Genomic DNA, 26188 nt, shown 5'->3' on the forward strand with positions numbered 1-26188 from the left:
CTCTTCCCATCATTTATTATAGAATCTGATTGCTTTGGAGTACTAAGGGAAAGGTTTCATACAGCTGAAGAAAATTAAGCCCTGGAGAATGAGCCTTAACCATGAGATCTGAATACCCTCTTGTCATGGATGAGCCCCATTAACATTAGCAGAATCAACCTCATAGATGTGCATGCAATTTTTACCAAAATAAGAAACTTAGCATGGAAAAACAGAAATGAATCAGAATCATACAGATAGCTCTTTTTCTTCTAGTTTCTAAGTGGTTGGACAGTGCATAAAGAACCTTCACTAGAACAGAATTCAGTTGGTTTAGGACTCAAATTCAAAACAAGACACAGGCTAAATTAATTTCAATCTGTCCATTAAAGAAGCTGGTTATGATGATACACTGTGACTGGACAATGTTATTAAGCTCTTGTCTGTCTATATTAGAATAAAAAATATATTTTATATGATCAACCTGCACCTGTCCAAATAAAGAAATCAATAAACAAATGAAACATTCCAACATCTCATTGTTTACAATGGCAGAAACTCAAATGAGCACCAGTCATGCCCTATTGTCCAAGCCAAATGTAATTCGAACCCAACCGTACGGAGTTGAGTTCCTATTGTACCCAATGTGTGGTTCATTCCTAACAGACCAGTATGAAGGCTGCTAATTATTAATAGCATGTAAACAGTTACCAATGATTCTTATGCTGCTTTACATACTTTACAGAACATTAATTCTTTCCAGTTTCTAACCACCTATGTGAAGCTGTATGTAATATCACTATCTTAGCTGTAAGACGAATATTTTATGTGCAGCACTGATCAAAATCCATGCTTTCAAAAACTGGGGAGCCATGACTATTTGTTAAATTAAACTGCCCCATTCTGTATATCCCATCTTTGCCTTTGACAGCACTCTCTTATCAACCCAATTACAGATAACTGCAAAGAATTAAAAGATGCAAGTTATCAACATAATCTTTCTGAAATGTAAAGGCTTTCTCAAACACTTAAAGTTGTTCATTTTAATACAAATATATCTCTATTATTGGAAGTAGCCCGTTCTCCAGTGTCTGCTAAGGAACAATCAAAGTATCTCTCAATGAAATGTGAGAAGTAAGCATAATAGAACCCTGTGAGATCTTAGCATTGACACTTAGAACTTTACGTTTAAAACAGATATTGTTGTTATCCTTCAAATGGGAAATGCATCCTTTCACATTTTATAAAGGCACGTCAGCAGTAGTTTGTATAAGTTTTTATTTGATCTCAACAGCACGTAGTAACATGTAACATATAGTTGATTTGGTAAGTCTTTAATTATAAAGTGATCACGCTCTAGTTCTGTGCCCAGTGATCAGGTTCTGGGATGCTGCAATGCTGACCTACTGCATATAGTATGTGTAAATTAACGAAGCTGTATTTGAGGAGAGGTAGCGTATGAGACAACTTCGTTTCGGGTTACTCGGAAGCCAGATTACTTACATAAGAACAAATTGCATAAGAAAGCCGTATCAGGTCAGATGAGATGTCCATCTTGCCTGATATATCACCTTTGACAGTGAAAGGAAAGTTTAAAGATAGAGAAATCATACCACAGTGCTTCCCCAGGACACTCTTTCCGACCTTTGACAAAAGGTAGTTGAAAGATACTGGAAGGCAACCCCTCCACAAGGCATCCAAATTAAACACAGTCCCTCTCCACTTTTCCAGTCCAGAAAAGCAAGCAGGAATAGCAATTTCTATTCTACTTGCACGCACAGTAGTTTGTCACAAGTTTGACTTGATAATGCCATTGACAACTCAGAATTACAACACTATACTACAAGCTTCCCAGTCAACATACGGAGAACATGATCTCTTTTGGCTCAAGTGATTGCAGGACAACCACGCACTGGAAAACACACTCTGCTTGGTTAAGTGTTGACAGTAGATTTAAGTTCAGCAGATGTGACCCCTACCAGCACAGAGCTGTTTATGATGCCACCCATACCTGATCTCTGCATTCTCCAGGAAATGAAGAGCCTTCCTGCACCTGCTCATTGCCGTACTTACAGACAGGAGTCTGTTCACACTATCTATGACAGACAAGTTGGACTTGACTACAGCCTCTGATCAGAATACCATTATTTTACCCACCTAAACTGCCAGGCTAAAATGCCTGGAGACTCACTGCACCAGAGATATAGCTGTCCTTTGCCTTTCTCCACTACTTTATGTCATATAATGTCTGAATGATGTAGTCACATTGTCAGGCTACCAAACACAGAAGATCATTTTTGCTTACTAAAGGAATTCATTGAAGACTTAGCCCAGCCTAGCCAAGAAAGAGTAGAATAAAGAGTAGAATAAGACATGCTACACTATGGTTGTAAATGGTAAAACATTCACTGTCTCTGATCTTACAATTATACAGGGTGTGCTCCTCACATGAGGGACAGACAGTGGTTCTTTCCCAAGGGTCACTGTGATCCCATCAAAGAATGGGATCTCTTAATGAAGAAGTCTTCAAAATGACAAACGATATGAAGATGGTGGATATGAAACAAGTGTGCACTGGTTCCCACAACAGAGAAGCACTCTGCCATAGATGGCTTCCTGAAGAGAAGGGCCAAGGCCTACCTGGGTGCTGAACTGGCTCCACCCAAAGAAGCAGCGTAAGGCCAGCAGTCTGCCTTCCTTGTACAAAATGATTAACTGATAGCGTATGAAATGCATCTCCCTAGGTCCTACTTAAAGCTCCTCTTTCATTTGCTTCAACAGCTACTGAATTGAAAGTGTTGGCCAGGAGCATCTCCTGTGTTTATCCAGGGAAAGCTGCTGCTTGGACAGAGTTTCCAAGAACTGCACAGTATTACCAAAGTCACCTCAGTAAAGGGACAATAGCTTATTAGACTTCCTTATATTAGACTTCTAAAGAAACTTTTAGCAAGCTAAGCAAGCAGATCACTTTAAATGCAGCAGATTTGAGTCCAAAATAAGCAAACTTAACATATGCCACTAAAAAGAGGGGAAAAAAAAAAAAAAAGAGGTCTGTCCTTGACAATGATTAACTTCTTATTGTTTACATTACAGGAGAGACAACAAGACGTTTGGAGACCTATTGTGATAGGCATTAAAAATACGTAGTGGGAACAGTTCCTGTTGAATGATCTTACAGTTCAGTTAGAGCCCAGACAAAGTAGGTGTAAACAAACCGAGGCAGTTAAGGAAGAAAGGCAGGTACACAGTATACATGGTATAGATAAGCTACACGGAGATGTTATGAGGGGTAAAATGACAAACAACAGTAATGACCCCTTAGTTTCTACCAGTTGGACTGGGTTTAAAGCGGTTACCCAATAAATGAATGTCCCATGTTTGTGGAAAAAAAAGAAATAGGACTCCTGAAGTTGATATAATTATAATATACAAATAACTCTGCTACTCCACTTACTCCATTCTCACACTTCTAAGACACGGAAACAACTAATATCCTTAAATCCAAGGGTTATGACTATTCTTTAAGCAATAAAAGTTACTCCATAGGTAAAGAAAAACAGATAAGAAAATTAGTTGGCAAATAATGCTCTTTAATCAGAACCAGCAGTGCCAAGCAAGTGTGCGGTCCCTGTTTAATCATTTACATGTCACAAAGCAGTAAAACTCCCTACAGGAATAATGTGATTTTGCTGTCTTCTCGGTGAAATACTCTCAGAAGTACGAGTGTATTTTTCTCATTAAGTGCAAAATTATTTTCTATTGCACATATTCCATATTCAACTAGAATCACAGAATATTCTGAGTTGGATGGGACCCATGAGTATCATCAAATCCAACCCCTGCAATTCAACTCATATTCTACAAATGTATTTATATGACGTTGCTTCTATCTATGTGGAAATTAACTACACATTTCCTTGTTGAGGTATCTACTTGTTGCCCACACCTGCCAGGTAAGAGAATACCAAACTCATCACTTATTAGCTGGGTCTTTTCAGGTTAATCCACACGAAACACATGCCTCAAGAATCAAGTAACTGATTCCAGAAGACAGACAAAAATCTGTCCCAACTCAGGCAGTTCCTGCAGCCTCTTGCTACTTTATTTTCTTAAGTGGTTTTGGCTTAATGCTTTTCACTCAAATTCACTTTTTTACGATCAATAAAATCTGCCGAGAGGTACATCTACAATAACAATAACTCTGTAATTCAGTACTTCCTGGTTTATACATTATATGTTCCTATAGTCGTAAATTATGCCCTGAAGATGTGCATCTACTAATGCTTCTCTATCAGTCACAGACCTTGGAGTACACGAAGTGGACTTCCCCTGCTATAAACCTAGCAAGACAGGAGACACTGTAAGCTACAACCTTAGCCTTCTGTACATGAACCCTTCAGAACAGAAGTGCTCCTAGCAGTTGCAATTTCATGGAATCATAAAATCATAGAATGGCCTGGGTTGAAAAGGACCACAATGGTCATCCAGTTTCAACCCCCTGCTAAGTGCAAGGTTGCCAACCACCAGACCAGGCTGCCCAGAGCCACATCCATTTCCTTGTTACATTTCTTTTTTCAGCTTAATGGAATCTGATGTCACACCTGTAGTAATATTCAGTGGAAATCTATCAGGATTTATAACTTAGTACAGACCATTTCTTGTTAGCTGAATTATTAATGCTATAATTCTTTGCTATATATGATGAATGCATAATGTTTCCAGTTTCAATAGCCATGTGCCCACATAAGACGTACTTATGGGCCAAACTGAAGACCAAATACTTTACATTTTTACTTTCCAATCAGTGATCAAATTCCCTTGCACTGTCTGAATATTTTTCACAGTATTTTCAACACTATGCCAAACACAGAAAAGCCATCTAAACAAACAAATACATTAGCTTTGATGCCAGAAAATCCCCGTGCCCCAGAGTTTGGGGGCTGTTTTAAAGAAATACAGCATTAATCATCATCGTGATAGGGCAAAACCTATTTGGAGAACAGAAATTATATGGGGAAAAAACAGCTGAAACAGGTTTGGACTCGTGCAGTTTTCCAAATAAGAATAAAATGAAATAATTGCTCCACATTCTTTAGAAGTTGTGTTGCTTCCTGTTGAGTATTTTTGTTAGATTAGTAAATTAGGGGGTGCTTAGCATCTGTCTTTTGTTTATAGGAGCTGCTATGCTGTACTGAAATGTTGTTTTCATTAACAAAAAAATGGTGTACACAGTCAAAAATTCACAGATAACTCATATTCAACGTTTTCATGTTAATAAAACATCTTGATCAAACTATTTTGCATATAGAATCTGTTTGAAGTAATGGCTTATTACGGTTGTAGGGTTTTTTTCTTGCCTACTTCAAAGGTTTGATTTGTGAGAAGCAGGTAGATAACTGTCATCTTTGTACAGAGTCTTACCATGGTTTGGGTTGGAAGGGACCTTTAAGATCATCCAGTTCCAACCCCCTGCTACAGGCAGGGACACCTCCCTGTACAGCAGGTTGCTCACAGCCCCATCCAGCCTGGCCTTGAATGCTTCCATGGAGGGGGAATCCACAGCCTCACTGGGCAAATACTGACAGATTTTATAACAGTATTACATATGTGCCTGGACCTCTTTCTTTTCCTTCTGAAGGTACCTATCAGTATTAGCAAACTGTTTTATGCCTGGCTATCACATTACATAACTATTCATTTAAATAGTCCTATTAAGTCAATTTGAGGGTACTGTTTCTTAACTCTGTAAAGCCAATCTAAGTTTAGACTGCTTCTTTTTCTACCCCAGTTGCACATCTCTTCCCTACCCCTACCCCACCCCTCACAATTGTGCATCCATGCTGCAAGCTGGTTCTGGATCGTGATCTGAAAAATGGGCTCCACAACGAACAAAAAAGAATGAAAAAAATGCATTTCAGTAACAGACATGGATGTAAATGCCATTATATACACACACACCAAGTTTTCACCAATGACAATTAAACTGAACAGTCTTGGCCTCTTCAAAATTATTGCAAGAATATAGAGATGTATCTGATAAGAACAGTTGGAGAGAAAGACACACACACACAAAAAAAGCCTAAATTACTATTTCAGTTCACACCCACTAATCCACTCCATCAGACTGCACATGCTGGAGTAAATGAAGCCTCATCTTCAAAAGCAATTTGCAGAATTACTTGCTGATGTTGAAGAACTACTTCAAAAGAGTTTAAGTGTTATGGAATTTTACTGTTTTTTAAACAAGCCACTGTTTAAGCTCAAGAGGAAAGGGGGGGGGGAGGGTTGGGGAGAATGTTTGTTTTTTAAACAAAGGCTTTAAGATTTCATTCCTAAACTATTCTGAATGTTTATTTTAAAAGCATCATGATTACTAATAATGGTATTTTGCAATTTTTAACTTACTGGCACTTGAATGCTTCAGTTAGAAAGGACTGTTTCAGTTATTTGCACCTTTGTGGAAAGCGCATGCAAAAAACATACTAATGGATGACTTTTCAAATACATTAAAAATAAACGCTGTATCTAAAGTACAGAAATACTGCTGCTAATTGGCTCTAACTGACTAAATTAAGTAAGACTAAGACTAGCAAAATTCATAGGGACAAATCACCCTACTCACTGCAGCACTAGCTGACACAGCACTTCTGGGCAGGGCAGAGCAGGGCAAGGCTGCTGTGGTCACCACTGAGCTCATTTCTTGCATGAGGTTCTTCAGTGATAAAAGTGCTCAGCTCTGTGCAACACAAGTTCTTTGAGGCATGGACTTGGCTTCTTATCCAAATTAGCTGGAAGACAAAGTTCCTTGAAGAAACGTTAATAGACACCAGTAGAGACCACACCAGGGTTACCTAAAGAGACATGAAACCTAAGGTCATAGACTACAATTTTTACAACCCATATCAATTTTCTCTTCAAAGTGAGGGTTATTCTGGTAGGAGTTTGTAATGAAACTGCAAACAGATGCTTATGGCAATAGTTTGCTGTTCAAAGGTGCAATTTTTTCACACTTTAGGAGGTAAAATAAACAATGGAGAACACACTAATTTATTCAACTGTTAATGCAATACTGGGCCAAGCCACTTTGTTCGTTTTATGTACATCAAATGCCAGAACAATTATAAGTGAGATACCTGATGTGTAAGTAAACTTTCTCTCATAATCCTCTGGAAGTTTACTTTGCAGGTCACAGTTTGTTTTTGGTGTGTACTTTTCAACAATGGAATTGTTGCAGTTGAGTTTGGCATTCAGCTATCAGTGAGATCACTTACCTCTGAATGAAATTTGAAAAACATGAGAATTAAATGGACATGGATACACGAAGTCAAACCTCCTTTCTGTCCTTGTTTTCTCATGCTTTTAAAATACATTTCTATTAAGAGAGATCATGTATATTATATATGATTTATTCAAAGTCAAGAATGTAGTAGTATATTGAAATCTATACTACAAAGAGTAAGGATATTGTGCTTGCATGATGAAACATGATATGCACAATGGTCACTAACATCATTTTAAGTTACATACCGAGCTGGTAATGTTCTGAGTTGAGATGCAGATGGGGATTTTCTGGTATCAAGTTGATTGCAATGAATTCTGTTGTAAAGTACCAACTGCTAATAGGCATGTTTCAGAAACAAGCTGGAAATGAATATTCCAGTGCTCTTTCACCTGAATTCCTACAGCCCGTTGTATCCACAGCAAACAAATTCACCTGGCATCTTTACCATCTTTTCCCTCTGCTTTGTGTTGCTGTTGTGTTGTTGTTTTTAAAGCATCAGTTGCCTGATTCTGTTTATTTATTTTTGCTAATTTGCTATCGATGAGACAAAAGGAAAAGCTCAGGAAATGTCAGCCACGACCATTTTCTTTTGCCCAGTCTGACCCAGGTCAGCCCTTCCAACAAAAGAGGACCACCCTCCCTTTCCCCACATCCTGCACAGTCTCCTGCCCTGCAAACAGCACAAATACTTCTCCAGCCACACACTGAGCCACACTACAGATGGATACAGGACATAGACAAAAAAAGCTTCTCCACTACCAGGCCTGCTGCCATTGCACCAAGGTATGTACCACCAGCATAACTAGGATTGTGTCTCTCAAGTTCTTCAGTCTTGATCTCCAAATAATGACAGACGTTCAAGACTTTATGAAGTTCAGTGGGATTAATACACATGATTAATACACATGTCTTAGAAGAGGAGATGATGCTTGAAGCAACTGACACAATTGTCCTGGGTGTACTACGATCAGACATTGGTAATGCTTCATCGCCTCAATCATGTATCAGAACAAGCAAACGTGCTTCTAACATTAAGAGCATGTCCCTTAGGAGAAGTAATATGGGTCTTTGATGAGATTAATGTTCACTGGATGTGGGAGATGTACAATAAGGGAAATTAAAAATAAAATTCCCCAAACAGTCTTGGAGGTAAAAACACACAGATTCAATTTTTCGGAATTAATTTGGTGAAAGGAAACTGGCATACATCAGATTTTTAACTAGACAGGTTAAAAATGGAAAATAATCAGAATGACACCTCAATCCCACCCCCCCTTTTTTTTTCTTATATCATAAAATGAGAAAAGTCTTTCTGGATTCAGAGTAGCACTCTGACTGCAAACCATTCAACCTCCAGCTCATCACTGCAAAGCCATCAGGTGCTTACAGACTCAGGTGCTATAGGAGACACAGCTGCTGGCTCCAGCCCTGAGCCTAACAGGGAAACACCCAAATGCAGAGCTGCTGTGAACTCCTACATGCTCTGTATTTCATTTCTTTTTCCAGAGTTTTCCTTATTTGTGTAAATTAGTTCATTTTCTGAACTACTCAATGTTACTGAGATGCAACTAACTATAAAGAAATTTAAATTTCAAAAAGTAAAGGCTCTGTTTTAAATGGAAGACACCTCCAGGAAGCCTCTGTTTTCATCTTTTCTGGTCCATTGGCAGCTGACATTTTGGCCACAGTAACCAAGATAATTGGCCTAACTACTATCAGAGTAGTGATAATCAGTGACAGTCAGAGGAAACAGCCTGTTCTCGACATAACCTACCTGGGTTGGGGTTAAGTCTGTAGTTGCTATTTCAGAACAGAGTAACATTCAGTACACAGTACTCATCGCTAGTCTATACAGTACAACATCTTACTTGATATTCTTGAACTCCTTCTTCTACTCATATATTGCACTTATCACGTTCCTGTAACTCCCAATTCCCCTGCTTACAGGTAGAGCAATCCCAAAGAATTCCAGACTGCTGACAACCAATTTGCAATCTCCGATCCTGAAGGAGACATTCACACCACGGACTGGCAGGATTTAGGCTTCTCAGCCCATCTTGCAGGCACAGTGCAGAGAGAAGCAAACACAAGTGCAATCAGTGGAGGGAGAAAATGAATCTTAAAATAATCAGTCCCAAGGCAACCACTACGCCTACAAGTGTAATTTCTCCTTTGCTACCCTAGGTCATGACCCTCATCCAGAAGAGGAAGGAAAGTGTCCTTTCATCATTAATTTTGCTATGTCACCCAAGGAAAACAACACTGACAACCCTATAAAACCACAGCGTACGTTACCACTGGTAGTTCAGCCAAACATTAACCACCACCATCAATTGTCTAATACTTCTCATTACCTCTTTTGTCATTCTAACACATTCTACTGCAACTTAGACATGATCTGATTAAAATCTTCTCTGGCTGACAAAGAGCCAGCAAAAAAGAATCTACCCCTCTGCTACTGCAGCCCTGGACTACTGCATTTCCAGCCTGCTAATAAAGCTACATTAGAACCCATACACTAGATAAATGTCATTGCAATTGCAAAAGCAAATTAAAACCACTGACACTGTCACCTGAAGATAAGAAAAAGGCTGTGTATATATTAGACTGCTGTATCATTAAAATTAGATTTTTTTTTTTCAAGGCAGACAATTAATTTTATAGAACTTCAAAGTCACTCGGTTTCACAAATGCATCTGTAAAGCAATAATATATGTCACGTAAGTACGATGTTTAAAAGTAATTTAGAAATCCATTTTTTTTATAACTTACGAAGGCCAAAATATTTCTGTTGCTGAAGTCAAATCAGTGCAGGAACAATACAGCTCAATGAACTGTACACCTTGCATCACACACCAATCTGGTACGTGCCAACAAAGAACCAGCATTAGCAAGATTGACCAAGGTTAGCACTCGGGAGAGCTTAAGTTCCAACAAAGTTGGGAGCGAAGCCAGGTGCAGCACCGTGGTGTCTCCATGGAGAAGCAGAGGTAGGAAGGGACGCCTCTGACACACTCTATTCCCATTGGAACTCAAGGTTACCACTCACTGCAGGTGTTTTTATAGGCAAGGTCTAGGCATTTCTACCATGTCTGCTCAGTACTTTGAATACGGTGAGCTTTATAAATATACTTTTTCCTGGCTCGTTCAACAGAATACCAAGACAGTGCAAATTCTAAGTGCTCACCTACCAAAGTCTAAAAGTAACTCAACAGGTCAGCCACCCACCCTCAGTAAGGATCTACTTGTGGAAACCAACAGGTTTCTGAAGGAAGTATCCTGGAAAGTGCTATAGCAGGCAGTTCTGTACCAATGATTACTGACTGGTTACAGCGGATGGAAGGCAAATGCTCTCACATTATTCTTGAACTGAATGGAGTGGTACAAAGCAGAAGAGTTACTGATTGAGTTCTATGCTCTACATGCTGCACTGCTATGAAATGCCATTTGAAAGAGCAGCTCAAGCCTTGCAGGAGAAATGAGCCAGTGGCCACATCACTACAGCTGCAGTCTTCTTCCTTCCTAAGTAAAGATGCTGATAGACAAAATGCTTTACCTTTGCCCTAAATAAGGACCCAGTAGAAACAGTGCAAACAGAACTGACCTCATCGATATATTGATAAGGAGCAAAAATACACCATTGTATTCACAAGGTCAGATTTTCACAAGTTTATAGAAGGATATACTGCAGTTCTCAGCACTTGGCCCTTCAGAGCCTGGAACCCTTTACAGTTGAAAGCATTAAACAGCAAAACATGGTGTTGCGTACATTTCAACTTCATGAATAACAACAACTATTACAGCTAACTAAAACACCAGCCAAAATCATTGAAATGAATCAGGAAAATAACAACATTATCAAATTCCATGCAGTTGATTGCATAGCCAATAACCCTAATTTAAAAGGTCTCATACATCAGAAAAAACATACGGACTCTCTCAAATAATGTTGATGATGACACACTCCATTTCCAACTACTTCGTATAGAACATCAAGTGATTGCAATAATCTTATATTAAACTCTTAGGAAAAACAATTTTCTTCATTAGGAATCTGATCTAGTGTCTAAATTATGTACACATGCAGCTGTTTTAACTCCAGAATTAAAGAATTAATGAATTAAAACTGAAATTTTAAGATGGGATTTGTAAATAAGCACAATAAGTACTTGCTGAGCTGCTTCTTTAGTCTTGTAAAACAATTGTTTTGCTGACTAAATGCACACCTTGATCACATGCAGCATGATACAGCAGAGGACAGTTCTGGCTCAAGGATGTTAAGCTCCAAGTTGGAGTGGGACTGCCGTGTCTCGTGTTTTCTATGTGCACTCACCTCTTCTCATACAGCAGAAGGTCAGTACAGCTCTAAAAACCACTTACTGACTGGAAGGACTCCACTATGTGGAGGGAAAGGAACGTGGGAAAGGAGAGGATGGCTCCAGAAGAGACACTGTGCCATTCCCATGTGATACACAAATGCACTTTTTACACAGTGAACTCATTCTACAGCACAAATTAAAATGGCTACCATAGAAAGATAGAAGGATTTGAAGCACTTGATACTGAGAATACCAGAAGACATCCCTATATATGGGGAAATGAAAACTAGAAAGTGCAGCAACCGCCACATGCAACTTTATACTTGTGTGCTTTTCCTCCACACAAGGAGAAAAAAAACCTTAAAAGAAAACCAGCCATGGCAATTTTGCACACATGCACACACACAGAGGGTCACAAAAGCTATGAAAGAGATACTTAAACGAGGTTCCTGAGCAGATGACAAGCCATTAAACTTTCACCTTTAGGTAGTTATGATGATTTGATGTCTCTTTTATGATATCTCCCATTTTTTTTAATTAAAATCTTCAATGTGTTTAACAAGCAATTCTTCCATCAATCTTTGATGTGTTTTACTTATAAAGCAATGACAGTTTTCAGTTCAGGCTCCTTAAAGTTCCAGAGAAACCATTTTCCACTCACTTGCTTTGAAAGCCATTAAAATAACTTGATGAAGAACAGCAGCAGGGGGCTAATAGAAGCCAAGGCTTAGTAACAATCTTTAGATTTTCCTCCTAAGACTTTCTCACAGACCCTCCTCAACAAAGATCCTCAGGGCTTTTCATCCTCTCCTTTCTCCCCAACCCCCCCCCCCAACGCAGTTCAAAGTGACAGATTGCAACGAGCTCCAGGTTCTGCTGTTTTCTTCATTTTACTTTTACCTTCCAATTGTGCCACCTCCTTCTCATCTTCCCATTGGAAAAGAAGTAACGCACAGAAAGATTCAAGAAGCATCTCCAAACCATCTCGTAAACTCTCACCCCTTCTGAAGGGAGCGCTGGAACAGACCTCCCTTAAAAGACAAATACAACTGATATTTAATTAACCAAATTAATCAGTGATTAACTGAATAGGTTAGTGATTTATATGCTGTTCTGCATTTTAGCTCAGTATTTCTGAAAGCTTCATGATGACAGAGGTGCTGGAACAGTTTAAAACTAAAGAGACTTAAAGAACCATGCAAGCCAATGGAAAATTACCTTTAATCACTCTTTAAAACTGAGAACTGCTTGTAACAAATGACCAAGTTCTCTGCTGACGGTTCCATGCAAATGTAGAAATCAGAGTTTAATAGAAAACAGATCTATTAGGATAGTACTTATGCCAGCCAGAATCATTAGAGCACACTGTTTTGATCTATGCTTTGCCACGCAGACCACCATTTTATTTTTTGATTATTATGGCCACCTGAAGTACAGTCTGTTATCACTGATTTGGGAGAACTTCTGGACCCAAGAACTTCAGCACTCTACTGATAGCACAATTGCTGCACTCGAGTGACACCGCTGTGATCAAAATGCTGTATGGGGCACTTCTACTTTAATTAAGTCAGGCTTTGGGACACAACCACTCAACACAGACACTTGTTACAGGTCCCTGTTCTTTTAAAAGTTAAGCTGCAGTTACAGCACACGAAGCTTATGAGCAAACAGGGACTGAGGGAGAACAGACACATATATTCTCATCTTTAGGACAGAGGCAGCACATGGGAGAGATCTGAGGTCAGGAAAGCAGATGGTGGGCACTGCTATTATAGCTAAGTCACCTCTTGTCCTTACAACACTGAGCTTTATGTTGTACAGTTGCTGGCTCTTACAATTTGTGTTTCTACTTTATTTTGGCAAGCTCATACTCCCTATTCTGAGTAAGAATACAGTATGAAATAACCTCCTTCGTGTCTGAGATGAACACCAACAAGTGTATCTTTTGCCTTTCCTCCTGCTAAAGAAACACACTATGAAACTACTGAAGTGAGATGCTTTTTTTTCTATGAGGTTTGCTTAAAAATCGAAATCAAAAACAAAAGAAAACAAAAAAACACTGGAGAAATTCTAAGTCTGTGAACTGGCACAGAGCCCTATCAGTAAACACACAGAAAGTCTCTGTTGGCTTTCTGAGATAATTGTATCATAAATATAGGAAAGAGATCCAGCAAGACCTGAAAACAAAGAAGTTCACAAAGTACAGAAGCAATATTCCGAGCAGCAGTAACAGTTATGTATAATTTCCTACAAGCACGCAATAATTAACAAAATGAGAAAAATGTAGGGTTGGAAGGACCTCACAAGATCCCCAGCACATCTCTTTCAGCAGGATCAAACATATGTTATGTGAGTGCTGCATAATGCATGCCAGATACAGAATAAGCGTCTGAGCGTTATGCACTCAGAGCTTCTGTTCGGGCTGTTCTATTGCTCGAGCTACTCAATCATTTTGGCAAATTTAGGTTTAAAATAAACACTTGCAATACTATACGTGTAGTATTGCTGTAGTATTGTTGTGCCATCAATACACAACCTAGAGCTGGTCACACTACAGAATCACAATTAAAATTACCACTAGCATTACTCTTTCCACATTAGTTTTCGAGTATCTGTGATTACTTCTCCAGAAGGGCAAATTCTTCTTTTCCCATATTTTGTATTTTCAGAGAAAGCACATCCCTCACCTTCAGGAGTTTAGCCTCATTTCCCTATAATGTATTCATCACCACTCAGCACATCTGTCCCAGCAAATCCCATTTCCTGTCCCATTCATGAGGCTCAGCAACCTGGAGCTTCAGTGATTGCCGCCACACTTTTCCCATGGCCTTCTCACCTCTCCCCCCCCCACGCGCCCCGCTCCCATTGTTTATCATCTGTTCTCCCCTGCTGCAAACTGCTGTCAGATGTTCACTTATCCCTAATCTTGCTCGCTGCCTTTGATATTCTTTCTAATCCAACAACCTGTCAACCGGGGCATCAGCCCATGTCCAGACCAGCTGCTCTGTCACAGGCCCTGAGATTCCCTCTCAGCTCCATGTGGTATTTAAAGGATTTTGACACAGCGACCACGACGTGAAACAAATAATTAATGCTGTTTTGAACAGCGATCGCGGCTTTAGTATGACATGAGCTGACCACTAAGAAAAACTGAGCTTTACTTTGTTTAAACTTCAGTAAACTTTAGCATTACTCTGCTAACAAGCCTTTGATCGATGTCTGGGGGACAGCACTGAGAAGCTGAGTTCTGAGATGCAAAAACTTGTTACAAAATTAGGGAGAAGAAGGAATCCCAGAGCAAGGCAGAGAGGCAGCAAACTTCACACGCCTGCTGTGTAAAGCATATTTGTGCAGCCTGAGCTTGTAGTAAGTTTTCAAAGCACAGGAGCTGACCTTCTGTAAGCTAAAGATGAAGATACAAATGTGTTTTAAATACAGCCGGAGTTGAGGTAAAATAGTTATTGAAAATGCACTTGTATTTTCAGGAATATCAAAAAGGCATGTTTTCATCCCATACCGACCATCAAAACTTGACATTTTAGTGAATATTCCCACTGACAGAGAAGGTCTCATTTCCATAATCCTCAGATTTGCTGTAAACACTCAAAATGTTACAGCGTTCATCTGCTTCAAACATACAGAATACACATAATGTCATAGCTGAAGTAATGACTCAGATGACAGATTTTTTTTTTGTGCTGGGAAAAAGAAGTATCTGCTATTTAAGCAAACATATGTATTTTGATCCAAACTGAAAAATAAATACAGCATTTCGTTGTTGAAGTACACGGGAAATAAAATAGTGTTCAGATCTAACTGCAATTACTACCAAATGAGTCAATAAAGCCCACTTTACACTCCAGTTAAAAAACCAAACAAAACGCCATAATAAAATCTCAACGATGGGTTTTATAACACGGTTCAATCACAAGGAATTAAACCACTTTCATTCTTATGGCTTGTCTATGCCAGGACATCAAGAAAACTGCATCTGCAGTAAGTACCTTGATGAACCTGAATTCTGCTAGTTAAACTCCATTAAACCCCCGTGTGGACAAAGTCATTCCGTTTCGTTTACTGCTGCCTTAGGGCATGCACAGGAAGGTTAGCATGGATGAAGGCAGGGTATGAATTCAAAGTGCAATGGTACTTTGAAAGTGGTTTAACGTAAACAGCACCAGACTCTTTGTTGTAGAATGAGACTTGGAGTCAATCAGGAAAGTCCTGTGTAGACAAGCCCTCACGGATGAGGCTACTGGAGCAGTGCTGTCAAAGGCACTGGTTTGCAGCCTCTTCACCTCCAGACCTCGAAACATCTTCCACAGAAGCTGCAGACCTTTGGTAACATATTAAAACCTGCTAAATAGCCTGGATCTCGTAGCTGGCTGATGAACCAACTGCAAGTAGTCCAACAGCCCTCAAAAACAGTGTATGAGAACCTGCAAAGTACTGGCCTAGGGAACATACAAGACATATATTTCCTCCTAATGCTTGGTGTCAACTTCATAGATATTCCACAGTCAACCAAGTTGTGTAGCTAGTGATGACATTAATGACATATTAATCTCACAGCAATTGGACTTCATGATCTTTGTAGGTCCCTTCCAAATGAACTAGTGTAATCTACTTTAATGCTCGCTTACCTAAGGGTAGGCACATTTCAGACCACTGCAAGGATGCTACAGAAGATGCACAACACAACCTTATTCTTTCCAGGGAATGACATCTGTTGTCATTAAGTTTACTGACTCACCATATGAATGACCTAAAAATGCAGAGTTTTGTTGCTGCCAATTAATTTTCACGTGTTTACTTCAAACGAGTCTATATTCACTTCTGAAGGGACGCTGGATAAAGGCAGTCAGACTTCCACAGCATAATGTTCATTGAAAGAAAAATAAGAACTTGCTTTCTACTCAACTCCTGCTCTTATTTACTAACACTTTTCATTTCCTGCTCTGGTAATTCATACATATCTCATACAAACACATCTTGCACAGAATTCCAGAACCGAATTTAAGGTTGTATAGCTGACTCTGAAGCAGATACACCTAGATTCCGTAATTTCTTTTCTTAAACCTATGCTCCAATTACAAAGAACACTGTTCCTTTCAAAGGAAACCGTGCTCCCTCCACGCTCAACTCCCTAACATTGTTCTTGCGAAACTTCCATGGTTCTATTCTTCCACTCATACAAAAGAATCATGTCGCACTTCAAGCATAATTTCCCAGTCAACACAGCAGCAGTCGTATCAGTTAGATCAAAAAAATCCATCTCAACCAGGATCCCAGATGCCTGGAGAAGAATATGTCATTAATATACTCCCAGCTTTCTGCAATTGGCAGCATCTCCTTTTATTGCACCATTTCTATGACAAAAATGAAGTGCAAAATAAACGTACTCCCGAGCAGCGTATTTCCTACTGCTTGAAGCCTTTTGAAGATTCAAGAGAAGACTTACTTGTTTCAACAGGTAACTTAAAAATCTGTTTACTCCCTCCACAGCATCATTTTTAACTGTCAAAATAGAAAAAGAATGCCTTATGTTTATAAAGAAGCAGACGGAAGTTCCAGAGAACATTTCAGGCAGCTGGGCACATTCATGTTGCTATTACCATATAAACCGTATTCTTTTTTTTTTAATGTAAAATCAGATTGTTGTTATTATTTTAACGCCGCACAGCTTTGCTCTTTTCATCTTCAAAGTTTTCATGACATGAATGATCCAGGCCTAGCTTCTGCTCTGCATGCACACAGCTTAGCATAGAATCAGGGTATAATCTTCTTGACATCTCTGAGGCAGTGAAATTGTAAAGACACAGAAGCAGAGTGGAAGCTCATAGACCCAAAAGAATACAGTATTGAACCTAAGATTAGAAATAAGACATGCCTTATTCACTGATGAATTGTATGCTATCTATCCATTATAAAGTTCATCCTGTGTTAAAATCCACAGTACTATTGAAAATTACTTTAGAATGAATGTAAAACTTTAAGAGATTACAATTTAATTCCCTTAACACAGATTGAAAGCATCATACCTTAAAATTCAATTAAAAGGAGCATTTTTCACATATCCAGCTTCAAAATAAACTCTTTGAAATGTTAAATCAGGGGAGGAAACGTGAGCACAACTACTCTGAACTGTGGATGTGATGTGAAGCTCATAGAAGAGCAAAGAGTTCCAGTTCACCATTACTGACTGTATCCTTAAGTCGAGATGTAGCTTTTCAGGTTGATTCCATATAATGGAAATAGATGCCCATCCACATAATGGAAATAGATTCCCATTCATCATTCCACAGTTTTGGAGTACAGCCTCACTCACATGCATACTGGGAAAATGAATGCCAGTTGATATTAGTCTAGTAACAAACTTCTTCAAGTTCCTGAGCAGAATGAATGCATGTGTTTATACAATGCAAGGAAACCGTGGCAAGAACTCCCTTGCCAGAACAACCTTCAAAAACAAAGCTATAGAAGTCTGGGCTACATCCACAAAACCTTTTTATGTGAGCTCTGGGCAAAAGTTCCCGTAGGTGCTCAAGGTATTAATCCTCCATCTAAACGCTTCTCATGTTCTGCCTCCCATGGAAGGACACCGTTCCCAGCTCAGAGGTCACCAAAAAGAACATGCAAAGTCACTTAATCCTGCGTGGAGCTAATTTAGTCAACAGGCTGAGAAAGGTGGGTTTGAACTGGAACAGCAGAGCGAGAGCTGGAGCAAAAAATACTTTTGCTTCTGCTAATTCTCAAAAGGGTAATTACCGGTACTGCAGACAAACAAATGCATGCACTAACATATTACTACAGGAAGATTCACCAGAGCTCTGTCTGTCAAAACCCTATGTTACAAATCCAACATGAAGAACCACTGAAATCTCATGCAACTGTTATTAAGAACACAGAGAATGCAGATTCCCATTTAGGTACCTAAAGCTGACCCAAATCCTCACAATTTTGCTCAGCCTCCGCAGGCTTTGCAACCTTCATTTATTATTACTATTATTATTATTATTTATTATTTGTTAGTCTCGCATATAGGCCAGTGCCTGGCTAACATACACAAAAGAGAGCTGAAGATTTACACACAAATGTGTTTCCCAGCAGCGAGAACACTCTCCTGTGATGTGGGAAGCAATATTAATTGAAGCAAGATCTTGCAGCCTGACTCTACCACATCCCAGGGAAATGCCCTAGCCCTTGGGCATAGAGTTAATCTCTCATTAGCCATCCCTCTGGTCTCTTGAATAAATTATTTATGAAAAGCAAAAAAAAAAAACTTCAATAGGAAAAAGTGAAAAGAGATTTACCACGGAGTTTTTGGTAGAGAAGTGAATTCTGTAGGAGGTGATATATGTTTGAAAAAGGAGCCATTTTAGACAACAAGTCAGTGTACGCTATGGAAGCAAGTGCACACTAACAGCCAGATGCTGTCCTATATGTGAGCGAGGACAGAGCTTACATCTGAAAATCCCATATAGAAAATGAGGTCCATTCCATGGCACTTGTAGATTTTCATTTTGAAACGTGGTTTTAAACACAGCCCTCTGCATCAGACTTGCTGTTTGCTGATTTCTATGACTCCTCTGCTGCACTTCTGCTTCTACTTTCACACTATATAAACATGGATCAAATCCAGGCTTTCAGAACACAGGCAAGCTTAAGACCTGAACACAAACCTAACTTGTGTTTAACATGAAAGGAACCACCAGACTTGATTCAAAGTACACACAACTCCGTTCCTGCTTGTGTCCACAGATCCTTGTCTGAACACCCCAATACTCCGCAAAACACTGAGCTGGATGAAACACTAACCCAATCTTCTGGCCTACAGTTCTACCTGCTGGTCAGGAGCACTTCGCACACACAGAAGTCTTCCAAGTCTTTGGTTCCACTTGATGAGGTTTGACTCAGGAGCACTTCGCACACACAGAAGTCTTCCAAGTCTTTGGTTCCACTTGATGAGGTTTGACACAATCACCTTCAGCACTGGTAACCTATAGAAGCTAACAGCCTTACCCCACCAGCATTTCTTACCTAACCCCCCCATGGATCACCTTCTGGTTTCCTGTGCATTTCTGGCAGTCCACAAACTCGCTAGAGCAATGGTAGTTTACAGCTCAGTGGGGTGCAGGTTTAATGGATATAAACAGCCTTGGAGGATAAACTGTGATATAAATCATCTGTATCTAAATTTATATTTAACCGCTGAAGAGCTCATTGTTTTAGCCATAGCGATGGGATCAAAATTATCTCCACATAAGTAGTGCAATTTGTAGATGAAATACATAGGAATCCATGCAATAGCTTAATTGTTCTTGAATGTTTGGAAATAAAGTGACATATTGTTTGTAACAATTCTTAATAGATTTTAAAATCATAGAATGGCCTGAGCTGAAAAGGACCCTCAAAGATCACCTAGTTTCAACCCCCCCTGCTATGTGCAGGGTCACCAACCACCAGACCAGGCTGCCCAGAGCCACATCCAGCCTGGCCTTGAATGGCAAAATGACAATCTGTAAGGCCAAGAGTATCCTTCATCAGACCTAAATAAACACAAAATTATACATCAGTAAATCCTCTTCAGACTACAATGAATTTTAGGAGGCATGTTATGTTTTCTGAAGCAATATCTGGAAGGCTACTTCAAGTCAAGCAAGACAGCAGAAAATACAAGTGTTCTTCTTTTGGTGGCAATGCCATCCCTTGTCAAATCACAGCACGTGAACAAACACGTCCTTGTTTCTCAACATGCTCGACCCATCTGAGGCACTTGCATTCAATTAAACGTAATCTTGTTAATAGTTTCATACATTTTAATTGAATCCCATTTTCTAAGTAAATGCAGCATGACTTGAAAACAGAACTAGTGAGTGCCATTTACACAGTAAACCAACAAAAATTCAGAGTACAAAAAAACAGTCTTCAATTTTCTTTCCAATACCTAAAAAGAAACAACTAATTCAGTGTAAATCAATTTAATTATCCCAACCAATCGGAAGAGCAACCTGCTGTGGGGGATCTGCTTTAATAAAGGCTAGGATAGATGATCCCGAGAGGGATCTTCCAACATCTAAGATCCTGTGATCCTTTAGGAAAACCACATATAGTATAAAAAACAATTAAAAAGCAATCAGGTGGGATACAAACTCCCTGATCCCCTGCAAGCTTCCTCGCAAGGCGTCGCAGGCCGCGACGGAGGGAAGGGGCGGAGGGACGTGGGGGAAGAAGCTGGGCGGGCCCGAAAGGCGAATAGCCGGCTGGTATTCAGTCTCTCGATTGCTCGCTCGCTCACCTGCCGGTAGGTGAGGCGGAAAGGCCGCAAGTAGAGAGAGGAAGGGCAGGGTTGTAGCGCTAGTTCCTCAATGGCGTCCATCCCGCTGCCGCCAGGAGGAAGAGGAAGGAGGAGGAAGGGCTGAGGCTTGCGCAGCCGCTGCAGGCCGGGCGAGGCAGTGCCTCAATGCGGGCACAGCCCGGGGCCACAGCTCCGCAGTGACGCAGGGACAGGCCCCCTGCCTGCTGGCCTGCCCTGAGAGGAGCTGAAATGCCGGCTTTCTCCTCAAAAACCCCCTTTTTGAGGTCAGGCAGCGGCACGGAGGGGCCTTGTTAGGTTTACCCTGTGCAGAACAGGCTGCTTTCGCTGTCTGACAGCGATTTCTATGTGTTATGCTAACGTCAATGCTGTGCTTCCAGCACTAAACACAAACTGGGTATCTGACGTCCGTGCTGAGTTTGGTCTGAGTTTCATCCTGATACTGGCTGATGAGGAGCTGGATGTTACATGACAGTCCCACCTGACGTCATGCCTTGCTCAAGGGGGACCTGCTGGCTGTTTATGACACTGTGAAAGGAATATAGTGAGTTGGGAGTCAGCTCGTTTTTCCAAGTAACTGATAGGATGAGAGTTAATGACATCAAGTTGCACCAGGGGTGGCTCATAGAATCACTGAGGCTGGAAAAGACCACTAAGATCATCCAGTCCAGCCCCAACCCGCCCCCACCATGCCCACTGCCATGTCACTTTGTGCTATACCTCCACTGTTCTTAAACACCTCCAGGGGTGGTGACCCCATCACACACCCCATCACCTACCTCCCTTCCAGTGTACAGCTGCTTAAGCTGCCATATGAATCAAATTGTTTTGTGAATACATTAACTATGCTGAAAATAACCTGCAATTCTCCCTGCCCCTTTCTTTTTTCTCTTCTAATCTCTTCCCGCTGCATCACTAATGTTTATTATCCCCTAACGTGGTGCAGAGTCTTAACAATATGTCTAAAAAGAAGTTATCTACCAGTTACAAGGCTCATTGAGAAGTGAGGCAGCATTTACATTGCAGAACGCCTGTTGTCAGCTGTGATAATGCAAAACAGTGTGTTTTGTGGAACCAAAAAGTAGTGTCTTTTAAGAGGAATATTTGTAAAACTTCTGTGACAGGTAGGCAGCTGAATGTATTTTATGAGCTATTTGAAAGTATTGGTGTGACTGTTTGCATCGCTGGATATATCTTGTATTTCTGCTTTTCTCACAGTGATCTTAAGGTCACTCAGAGCTCCTGGGAACTTAAGCTGTATTTTGCTATTAAATTATTTTAAGTCTTCCAAGACCAATTTAAGTATAAACACAGTTTCCGTGCGCAGCAAGTTTACAGTATCTCTGTTTGCTTATGTTAAAAGTTACCGGGTACCCAGGTCTGCTCAGCCAGTTAGATTGCTCTCTTCAATAAACATTCTGACACCACTTTGAGGTTCTGAGTGTGCGTATGTTTTTGGGAACATGTCATAGCATGTGATGAATTGCATGTTCCATTCTTATTCTTAGGTGGGAAGCGTTTGGGGTTGTACATGTCACAGAGCAGGTCTCACTAATGTACCTGCGGTTGTAATTGGAAGACGACTTCTGTATCAGACGGTGTCCTTTGTGAGCAGAGAGCTGAACTAAGGATGTAACAGTAAGTTTGAGGAGCTAGTTTAGTGCTGCTATTTTACAGGTGAAATCTGAGTGAGAGAATAGGTAGGAAAATATGCCCAGTGGTGAAACTAATACTGAGCAACTGGACAGGAATTTTGTTACAATTCATGTCTAGGTACCGCTTGCAGCAAGTCCAAGAACAATCCTGGGAAGGAAATGCCCCTCTGCTCCCACCTGCTCCCATGGACAAAGGGGAATAACTTATGGTTGAATGGGTGAGGTGTACTTCTGCTTTCTTGTTTCCTTGCACTACTTTTGTATCTTGCCTGCAGTAATCAGCACAGTGACTGTGACTTGGATGTAACTGCACTGGTTTCACAACAAGAAGCACCAGCAAATGCAGAGATGCTACATGGCAGCTTGGCTCTGGGGTCAGGGTAGCTCCATTCACACAGTGCACACAAAGTTCCACCAGAGCCGACGTGCCCACCATGTCCTCACCACTTTTGCTGGAGTAACTTGATCCCAAAGAACATTGGGAGGCATTTGCTCAGTGCTGCCCCATATGGATTTATTACTGCAGATCACTATCAGCTTGCAGTTCTCTGTACCATGTTGTGTGTTACTAGACATGCCCACATGCCTGTTCCTGTTTCAAAGCAGTTCCTATTTTAAGGTGGTTTCGTTCCTCCAGAAACATGAAAATGGGCATTCATAATTCCAAGGTGATCAAGTGCTGTGTTCGTGTCTGTTACTTACAGAGATGATTCTGATACTTAAGCTTAGGCAGATGTTTAACTGCTTGCAAAACCCTTTGGTTTCAATTAGCAATTCTCCATAAATATCTTTTACGTTTGTATGATATTGTCACTAGATTATCAGTTCCCACACTTCTTACATCCTGGATGACTCTTTGCTATCACAGTTTCTTTGCAGATCACTATCCGTGTTTACCACTACACTCCTAATTGAAATAGATACAGATAATGTGCTTCCAAAACCAATTGCCGTGTGCCATCACATCTTCCTTCCTAAGTGCTACTGTTAATTTGACTCCCAAAAAACAAGCAGGTGTCAGAATGACAGGTTGCCTTTCACAGCAGTACACTTATTCCTTTTTCTTCCTTAAAAAGGATTTCTGTGTTATGTCTTTTCGGAGACTTTCAAGGTGAGGCTGGATCAGGCCATGGGCAACCTGATCTAGCTGTGCATGTCCCTGTTTATTGCAAGGGAGTTGGACTAAATGACCTTTAAAGGTCCCTTCCAGCTCTTCAGGGTTCTATGGTTCTAAATACCATATGTAAAGCTGTCATGAGTGGTGTCCTGAACCTGCTGGAATGGGTGGGGAAATATCCCTTGCAGTGCTTCCTGCTGAAGTTCAGCAAAGTGCCTGAGCTGCTGGGTGCATTCATGCACAGTTAGGCAGCATGTTTCCTGCAGTGATTCAGTGCAGGTGAGATGATGCTCATATACATGAGTGTGTGTGCATGCTTTTAAGTTCTATCTGTCTTCACCTGTCTTGCCTTGCTCATTGGCATACCATCGCTCATGAACAAAATCACCAAGACCAGAGCCTTCCTTATCTCCAGATATTGCAGGATATCATTATTCTCTTGTGTTTCTTTTGATGTGTGTGAGTACTCTAGTTACTAAAATATTGCAGATATGAAAGCCTCAGCAGTTGGAGGCTCACTGACTTGCTGTTCTCAGCTTTCATTTTTAAAAGTTTTTTCTAACCCTCGTGGTTACAGAAGAAAAGTAAGGAAATGTGAACTACGCCTGATCTATCAGTTGTGAGCTGCTAAGCACAGGTCCTGTGCCAAGCAGATGCCACCAATTTAGGAGCAAGGCTTTGATGTCAGGGGAACAGATAACCCAAGCACCCAGTGATGGGTAGAAGGAAGCCAGCAGAGCTGCCAAAAGATGGGTAATAGATCTAAAATCCAGTATAATCACAGAAGGGACCTCTAGAGATCATCGAGTCAAATCCCCTGTCAAAACAGGTTACATAATCTGTAATTTCATGTTAGAAATATGTATGGGTGGCAGCATGAAAGCACGTCCTCTGCACGTGGGCCATCCTTGCATTGCCACAGAGATGTTGTGAGTACCTCTGTGGGGATAAGGTGCAGGTTCTTTCTGTAATGAAGTGGCTGTTCTGAAGTTTGCCTTTAAAGTTTACCCCCTGGGCTCCTGCAGAAAAGCAAGCCTGAAGCTGCCAATATCTCGCTTTTAATTATTACTCAGTTCTGAGGCATAACCACCCTGGTTACATTCATGAAAGTCAGGATCGTGCTTATGCAATTCGTCTGGCATTTTAAATGGAGCCCTAGAGAAATTTGTATTTTATTTTAGTAGTAACTTATCTGAGGGACTTATTTTTGGTGTTGTTGTTTTAAATGATTTACATTTACAGTACTAAATATAAAATCAGAGGTCCGCACTACGGTATGTAACAGTGTGTTCCAACAATGTTATTTACCATCGGTTGGTTCAGAGTTGCTTTAATCACATGAACAGCCTCAGTCAGGACTTGGAGTAATTATTCGTGTATGGGTTTGCAGAATCGGGTTTATAAGGACTGACATGTGCAAGGCAGGAATGGTGTGTGGTATTGCTGGTGTGCACCACTCTGGGTTACGGGAATATTTGGGTTTGTCTCCCTTAGATCTTTTCGTTGGCTCCTGCTTGTTTTGAGGAAATCAAACTGTGCCTCTTTGAGTGAGAAATGACCGTCTTTACATTGCAAAGCCAAGTACTGTCTTGTGGGTATGATGAAAAGCTCACCTGCTTCAAGCAGAATAGTGTCATTTTTCAGAAGAGCTGGAATTTAGCCATCTACCCAGGGAAATGAAGGGCTCATACAATGCCTTGGGTTGGACTCAATACTGTAAAATATATAATTGAAATATCAGTACAGTTACAGATATCACGACGTGTCGTATTTATCTCTAAAAATAGTGGAGGAAGAAAACTCTTCCACATAAATATGTGACTAATATGTCAATAAGGCAGTTCGTAAGGTATTCATAACAAAAATACGACAAGTTGCAATATGGTATAAAATAGAGAGAAGGAGGCGAGAACACTGGAAGTAAATTCTGATTTCTAGCTTTTCAGCTGGGGGAAGAACAAACACGTCGCCTGTGGAAAAAGTAAGAAACAATATGCATGCAAAATTCTGATGCTTTTTAATTATTTTAATTACTATCCAACAAATGTTGCCTACAGCGAGCAGAGTGAAAATGATTGCAGGGAAGGCTTTGATTTTTCAATAAGCTCCTCCGTAATGAGGGAAAAAGAAGAAAATGATAACACCTTGTTGTTTGTGTTACAGCACCATGCACTGCTACAATCTGGGTCTCGTTATGCTAGAAATACAGGTAGAAAAATAGTGAATTTCCCTGAAGAGCTACAAACTGATTTATACAAAGAAACAAACAAGACTAACACAGAGTAATAAGGAACAGCTGAAGAAGGGCAAAGGAGTAAGAGATCTGCTTTTCTTTGGCCAATGTGTGTGCAATAGAGCTGGAAGGAGAAAAGTATTTTGATTTCTCAGGCAATCTTGATGTTCCAATTGTTTGAAATTGTCTGTGAAAAGGACTGGAGCCCGAGTGGCTGAATGCTTGAGCGTTGGCCATGGCTCCAGCCATGACCCGGGTAGCTTAGAGCTCTCCAATCCCCATGACAC

General features: G+C 40.4%; 1 protein-coding gene across 1 annotated transcript in view; it reads right to left on the bottom strand.

Moving 5' to 3' along the window:
* The window catches only part of NUDT14 (nudix hydrolase 14), a 43815-nt gene extending 22829 nt beyond the window's left edge, over window positions 1-20986 (bottom strand). The window contains 1 exon segment of the mRNA XM_015865677.3: window positions 20879-20986. Within this exon segment, the coding sequence (XP_015721163.2) occupies window positions 20879-20959 (81 nt within the window). The 5' untranslated portion in view covers window positions 20960-20986.
* Between the last annotated feature and the right edge of the window lie 5202 nt (window positions 20987-26188).

Source organism: Coturnix japonica, chromosome 5 (assembly GCF_054131305.1).
Source record: "Coturnix japonica strain WE chromosome 5, WE-NBRP24, whole genome shotgun sequence".
Lineage (NCBI taxonomy): Eukaryota > Metazoa > Chordata > Aves > Galliformes > Phasianidae > Coturnix > Coturnix japonica.